We start from the raw sequence: 7751 nt of genomic DNA, 5'->3' as shown, positions 1-7751 counted from the left end.
TTGATAATTTTTACATACCAAAAACTACGAGCTGAAAAAGACGAAAAATTTTCTTCTCACTTTGTGGATTTGTAACGTGTCCAAAACGAATTTGAGAAAATTTTCGATTACATATCGTGAAAGCTTGATACTTTCCCTACAAAATCGTTTTTTTTAAATATTCCTACGACTTTTGATTACTGAGTTATCGCGGATTAAATAAAAAAATTATTTTGACTTTAATTGCTCATAACTCCATTAAAAATTGTCGTATCGTATAATTTAAAAAAGAGATTTTTAAAGCTGAAACTTTACTCTATTAAGATGTATTTATATTGTTGGTAAGAAAGTAATTGCGGTTTTTACTGATAGATGTCTTTTAAAAATACGCGATGACTTTTTACTACACCTAATATAAATTAATTCCTAAAAACTCCTTAATGATACAAAATGGTTGGATATAACATTATTTATTAGCGGATTAATTATTAATAAAGTTGTTTTGTTAATCATATTGGTTTGCACAAGAATTGCCATGCTTGACTCCTGTTGTCCTGTTATATCCAATCATTTGTGTGTGTATGTGTGTGTGTGTGTGCGCGCGCGCGTGTGTGTGTATGTAAAATTTAAAGTATAACGAGTATACACTAGTTTAGCTGATAAAGAACAGACCTTTAATTAAGATGATTAATAGTGAAATTCAATTAGATGCACTCAGTGAACACTAGTGCACATTAAAGCCATCATACATAAATTAATGTGAAAATTATACATCTTGTTTATTATGTGCCAAGTAGAAGTACACTGAATATAATAAATATGAACGGGTAAGTACATAATTTGATAAGGCATCAGCTGTACTACTGTTACAATATCTACCAGTAATTAAAAACATACATTAAGAAAAAGAAATAAAATAATAATAACAAAAGATTATAATATTAATAAAGAATGTATGTGTGTGTGCGTGCGTGCGTGCGGGCGTGCGTGCGTGCGTCGTGTGTGTGTGTGTGTGTGTGTGTATACATAGTGTCCAGGAAAGAGACAAACAGCATTTAAGGGGAGATTCTATTTCGAGATCATTTTGAGACGAAAATTCTAATATCAAAATGTTGAGGCTATAATAACTTTTGAACGCCAACTTTAGAACAATATGATTCGTTAATTTTAAATGCTTATAATTCAAAAGTTATTATAGCCCCAATATTTTAATATTAGAATTTTCATCTCAAAATAATCTCAGGAATCTCCCCTTAAGCGTTGTTCGTCTCTGGACACCCTGTATATATGTATATAAATAAAAAGTATATAAAAAGAGTTATAATTAATAAAAGATATTGCTCTCGGATGTCAAACTGAGTAAGAGATAGAAAGGTTGCAATATCAGAGATATAGTACCGGAAATACCAGAACGTGTTAACATTTCATAGACGATAGAAACCGAGCAAGGGCATTGCAAAAAGAAGACAGGAATGAGGAAGATCGGATGATATATCATGTAAGGTAGCATATTGAAACATTTGACAATATAGAAGAAAGCGACTTTAAACTTGGCAGAACGATGTACAGGAAAAAAAAAGAAATTATAATATCGGGTGTTGTAAGAATTTGGAGTTAAAATGCAAGAGATTATGGAGACATAAAGGAATGTTAAAATGAAGAAGACGATACACAAAACAACAAATGAAGGATGAAGCATTAAGAGATTTTTAGCTATCCGCATTTTAATAAAAAGAAGAGATGTGATCATACTTGTGGATATTATAAGAAAAACAAAGATAGGAATTTTGGATACTTTGAATTGAATTTAGCACATTGTTGGTTTAACACTGGGATATAAACCATATCAGACGAGTCAAATAATGAGATAAGAAGGAGCTGAGATACAAGAAGCTTTTGTGAGGTTGATAGGATGTGCAGAATTAAGAAAAGCATTAAAAGGAGGAAGACGGGATAATGCAGGGAAAGAAGCATCCAGCGATGAGCAAAGAAAATATTGAGGGTTTTAAATGATGCGGCCCACTCGGCCGCATATCGCAGAAATTTATAATTTCGGTGGCTGAAGAAGTCTCAGATAGACGGAAGAAGAAAAAAATAACGACATCAGCATATATAAACAACTTGGAGCTAAGATGAATGGAGCTCAGATCATCAGCGGTGAACACTGTGAATAGCAGAGATGTAAGGCCAGATCCTTGAGGCACTCTGAATGGGATAGGATGGGTAGGAGATAAAGTAGGAAGAGAAGGACTTACTGGGAACAATTAATTAGGAAGGAAAGAACAAAGGGGGATAAACTGTAGTAATCAAGTTTGACAAGAAGCAGTTTATGATCGACAGTATCGAAAGCCTTCAAAAAATTGAGGACCACTATCACCGAATCGACGTCAAAGCTCAGCAACACCTTGTCAGACAAATGCAATTCAGTCGTAGTATTGTTCATGCTCCAAACTGGCAATTAGGTATAATTAATACATTTATGATTTTGAAGGTTTTTAATTGCCTAAAACAGATTTGCTCAAGTAATTTAGAGAGAGCAAAGGAGGTAATAAATTTTTAAGAATTAAAAAAACTATGGCTTGCTTTGCACGCGAAGATGGAAAGGTATTGTTGAAATGTATGTTCAATGTACATATAAAAATGAATTGAACATGAAATTCTCAATATGTTTTATTATATTCTAAATGGAATCTGTATTTTATAATTCGAAATATTTGCATTTTATTTTTACACATTAAATCAGTATTCAACGGCTTTAATGTACACTTGTGCACACTAATGCGTTCAATTGAATTTGCGAAAAGTTTATAGTATTTGTGTTATAATTCACTGTGTTCACATAAATGTCTACAACTGTGACAATCAATAACTACCAATGTCAGTACATATTTCAATAGCGAAATGTTGGTAGATTTAATATCTTGTTAAGAGAGATAGTAGTAGATTCCTTTATTTAAATTATAAATTTTTCAGTTATCTATGTTAAAAAAAAAACACGAAAACATACTTGGAAACTTCAAATCCTCAATAAGATATTTTTTATCTTAGATAGTCGGAGAGAGACCTGTTTTTAGCTAAACGTCATTTGAGACACACACACAAATCTTTTATCTTTTTTTCTCGAACATGGAGAGAAAAAGAGAGAGATGAATTATGCAAGAAGTTCATCGGAAACGAACAGACCTATTATCATAGTTACATGTACTACGCTGCAATCAAATAAAATGAATATGCTGAATATATTTAAATCCATGTAGACAACATTAGTTACAAGTTAAGCAGTAAATATTGAAAATTATCCGACAGTAATTATTAAAGAGACAATGACATGACAATTTATATTTTATACACTAAAAGTATAATATTGTTTATTGAAACACGTGTAATCACGCATTGACTTTGAGCGTAGAAAGAAGAAAAATAATTAGTTTTATTTTCATGAATTATTCATGCGTGGAAATAAAAATTCATATTTTCCTCTCCGGGTTTGCATTCGATTCTAAACATGACGAACATTAGTACTTATAGCATTTTTCGTTACCCATGCAACCTTCACTAACGAAATTCAACACCGCGCAGATATAAATAGAAATCTGCGCAGAAGAGTATGGTCTATTAGAATTCAAGTGTAAACTACAAACGCAAAAGTGTTGGAACCATAGAGATGCTCTTTGGATAAGTCGTAGTCATAGGAAGTAAGAAAGAGTGGGAGGAAAAATACTTGTTCTGTCATTCTTATCGTGTTTGTATTATCTCTGAGCAATATATCATGCGGAACCCCTTGCGAGCGTTGCAGTTTAACCGTTGCGGTTCGTCAACGTCCGGCAGGCGCGCGAGCTCTCTGATGGATTGGATTAAAGATATTCGTGAATCAAACATACTCTGATATTGACCTATTACGGAACAGAGTGAAACCCGTGATCGGTGAAGGTAACGCGACAGACCATCTGTCCTCTCCATCAGTATGATCCGCGACTTCATGGATCGCGCACAGTCTCTCGTGGAAAAAGAAAAAGAAAAGAAAAGAAAAGAGTATCAGAAACGGCAGGATGCACGTGCGTGTCCGGTTGTTTTTATCTACCTCTATCTGAAATAGATTGAAAATAACAAACACTGTGCCATAATCTGATATGAGAAAAATAGTTGATAAAGGCGAGTTGATAATGATCTATAATTGTGGCTTAAAACGCAACGTATTGTAAAATATTTCAGAATACGCGCGTCAACGATGCGATAGAGCAGAATGGGACTTATTCTGCGGCAAAAGTGTGTGTTCGATGTCAAATTAATTCCAACGTAATTACAACAACATGACATAATTGCAACGTGACGTAATTACAACGTGACATAATTTTTATTACAGCAAGGCGCTGCCAGTTATTGGTAAAACGCACAGTCAGCACAACGACAGGAGCTGTTCTCATAAAGAGCTACTAACATTGCGTGGAAAGTTCGGAAGGATTAAAAATCAAATTGCGGACTCCAACGCATCTAGAGCAGAAAAAGGACGAAGAGGAGGACCAGATTGCGAAGAATGTCGTAGGCTTAACATCAATCAACGAGCCGATGCAATATAAGAAGAATAATGCTGAGAAGATTTTTGTGACACATAAAACGCAAGTTGAATTTATGGCACACCGGTAACGCTAATTAATAATCGGCTGCGATAAAATGTTGACCTTTTTAATTAAATAAAAAAGAAATACCTAAAACAATAATAAACCATTAAATAAACGATTAAATGGAAAGGAATAATAGCAATTGACTTAAATAAATAAACAAGTAAGAGAATAATATTATAAAGGAAAAAAATTAAGTAACGAGAAGCATAGAACAATTTGATCTTTTGATCTCTCGGAAAATGTACTCGTCGGCATTTATCAGTAAGACGTGTCTGGCATTTCTATTCCTGCTGTACTTCGTCGGAATGGATTTGTTACTTTATTTCCGAGTGCAGGACTACGATGTACGTCCATCCGTGAATGACACGCGAGCTTCATCGTATCGTTCGCCGATCTTGTGCGATCTAAATCCGATTTGCACGGTGACAGTGAAAGCCATGACGTTGGATCATCCTAATCACTATGTCCTGAGTCCCCTGGCATCCCTAGTAGATTATTTACTAGGCATTAGTCGTTCCTGGATGTGGCTGACACCAAACGCTATCAGCGTTTCTCATGTAGCGGTGGCTTTAATCGGCGCCCGTTACATCACACGGAGTTCCCTCTTTTACAGACGGATAGGTGTCATTCTATTCCAAGTCAGAGCCTGGCTGGATGATCTGGATGGCCATGTGGCAAGGATGAGGCTTAACGTCAAGGGTGAGAGATCGGACGTCGGCTCTATCGGTTATCTCGTGGATGGCGTCTGCGACGGTCTTGGCTGCATTGCTCTCGCCGTCGCGGTATTCTTTTTTCTGAGACGCAACTCTAATCACCGCGCCGGTTATGAGTTACTGCCCATCCGGACGTTATCATCATCGTCATCGTCATTGTCGTCCCACAATTCCGTTTCCTCCACCTCGTTCTGGAAATCACCTCTGTACAACATGCTGATGGTGGGTCTCCATTTTTCTTTGACAAGCATCGCTTGGAACCGGTATATATCCGTGTACCAGGATCTTCTAGAGACTGACATCTCTTCGACGATCAGCCGAGAGGATCTGTACGATAGACAAACTGTTGTTTTCAGAAGTTCCTCTTTCTGGGCTATTGCCCTCGCATGGAAGATCTTTAACTTCCACGCAATGATGGACTATTTTCTTCTGGCAATATTTTTGGATCGTATTTGGGAATACGTTAGACTCGCGTGGTGGCAGCTACCCACAGTGTTGTTTCTGCTTATCCTTATCAGCGAACTTCACTACACGTATACTTATGTGGAAATATTGTCGGTGAACGAGAGCTTGCGATCCTCCTTATATGCATTTCCTAATGTATAAAGGTACAATTTCATACTAACGCTCGACGCTCATTTTTAGTACCAAAACGAGCCATATATGATCAAAGTTAATAAATATCGAGCGTCTATTTCGATCATGTGACCTGTTTTGACGCTAAAAATGAGCGTCAAGTGTCAGCATAGAAAAGGTTCCTTTCAGAGTCTATTTTTTTATATTATAGTTTATTAATTCATTTTTTTATTATAGTTTTATATTTTACATATGGTTCTTTTATATGATGGATGCTCTCACGGCAGAAGAGGTCATTTCTTTCAATCATCTTGAATATCTATTTTTTTCTTAAATCATATGATTATATGATTATTGTAAATATTAATGATCATATATTATATACATTATTTTATTAAAAATAAAAATCAATATACATATATAGAAATAAAAAATTTGGTATTTGTAATTTCACGTTATCGCAAATTTTCATTCTTTTATTCACAAATTATTTATAAATCATTTGATATATTAATAAACGTAAATAAAAAGTAACGTGTATCTCTAGTGTTATTTATATATAGTGTTACATTATATTAAATAAATACATAATAAAAACATACATACATTTATACTTATATGTATATAAATATACACATAAAAATATAATACGTATAATAACGTAATATAAACATGTACAATTAAGAAAAAGTTTTAATTTATATAGCTTTTTTTATATATGTGATATATGAAAAATATATCGTTACAAGTTACTTGTATTCTTATGTTTTAAATAATAAAACTTTTAGATATATAATTTTACTTTTATACAAAATAACATGACAAATATTTTAAATAAAAGCCGAAATCCGTAAAATAACTATGCGCAACGCTCTAATCTTTTTTTTTTCTTATCGCTACTACATACAAGACAGCGTTATATTTACGTCGAAGTAGGTCACTTATTGTCTGCAAATAGGCATTTTTATCTAATCCAGTGCCAAGTATGTTACCTAACTGCAACACGAATATAACGAACGTATGCAAAAAGAACTGTTATGTGAACGTATGCAAAAAACATTACTAGATAACGTGCGATCAATGTCAATAGTTGCGTTTGATATAAGGTTTCGTCAAATTTTATAACGCTAGAGAGAGAGAGGGGAGGAAAGAGAGAGTATCTTGTATTATTTTCATAATGGAAATGTGCAATAAAATATTTTTATATAATTGATTTCGTTTGGTATATTATTATAAGATTTCGTTAAATTTTATAACGCTATGGCTAGAGAAAGGGAGGGAGAGTGGGAGGGAGGGAGGGAGAGAGAGGGAGAGAGAGAGAGAGAATCTTGTATTATTTTTATAACGAAAATATGCAATAAAATATTTTTATATAAATTAATCTCTGATATATGTTATTTGTTCATTTGTTTTATTTTCCACTCAAAAAAAATAAATCCTTCAGTGTAATAATATTTTTCAAAATTATATAAAAACTTTTACTGTCTGCAAATTATATAATAATATATAAGAAATATTAATTTATTCACACGCATATATACATATGTATGTAAATATTGAGTTCAATTAAAAAGAGTTTTTTACCAAAGAAAGTGTCTTCTGTATTTTCGCATGTTTGGAAGAGTGAATGCGGCGGCGAATGCGAAAATATGACTTTGGCCGTTAGGCATAACAATAATAGTGGATAATATTTAATCTATTAATAAATTAATTTTTATCAATATCCTTTTTTATTCATTTTAATACGTATATTTTTAATAAATACTTATTATTAAAAATAAAGAAAATATTTAAGAAAGGCTACGAGCCAATGACAATTTTCAATATACGTTCATTGTAACAAACGTTTCAACCTCTTTTT

The 7751-nt window shown here is 33.3% G+C and overlaps 3 protein-coding genes across 7 annotated transcripts in view; 2 read left to right on the top strand and 1 right to left on the bottom strand.

Annotated features, from left to right (window-relative positions):
• Positions 1-7751, top strand: part of LOC108755072 (probable ATP-dependent RNA helicase DHX35) — a 17311-nt gene that overhangs the window by 933 nt on the left and 8627 nt on the right. The window lies entirely within an intron of this gene.
• LOC108755074 (probable methylthioribulose-1-phosphate dehydratase) overlaps positions 1-7751 on the bottom strand; it is a 15189-nt gene that overhangs the window by 2432 nt on the left and 5006 nt on the right. The gene's annotated exons all lie outside the window — the stretch shown is intronic.
• On the top strand, positions 3340-6212 carry LOC108755073 (ceramide phosphoethanolamine synthase). Of its 3 annotated transcripts, XM_018497838.1 has the most exons (3): positions 3340-4034; positions 4192-4245; positions 4343-6212. In XM_018497838.1, the coding sequence occupies exon 3, from the start codon at positions 4841-4843 to the stop codon at positions 5918-5920; it is 1080 nt and encodes a 359-aa protein (XP_018353340.1). In that variant the 5' UTR covers positions 3340-4034; positions 4192-4245; positions 4343-4840; the 3' UTR covers positions 5921-6212. The 3 variants fall into 3 exon arrangements, with proteins under 3 accessions (XP_018353340.1, XP_018353339.1, XP_018353338.1); XM_018497837.1 differs by having other exon boundaries at positions 3340-4249; XM_018497836.1 differs by having other exon boundaries at positions 3341-4245.

The sequence above is a fragment of the Trachymyrmex septentrionalis genome, unplaced genomic scaffold (genome assembly GCF_001594115.1).
Source record: "Trachymyrmex septentrionalis isolate Tsep2-gDNA-1 unplaced genomic scaffold, Tsep1.0 scaffold83, whole genome shotgun sequence".
NCBI lineage: Eukaryota > Metazoa > Arthropoda > Insecta > Hymenoptera > Formicidae > Trachymyrmex > Trachymyrmex septentrionalis.
Note: the sequence above shows the minus strand (reverse complement) of the source record. Positions and strands in the feature narration are given on the sequence as shown.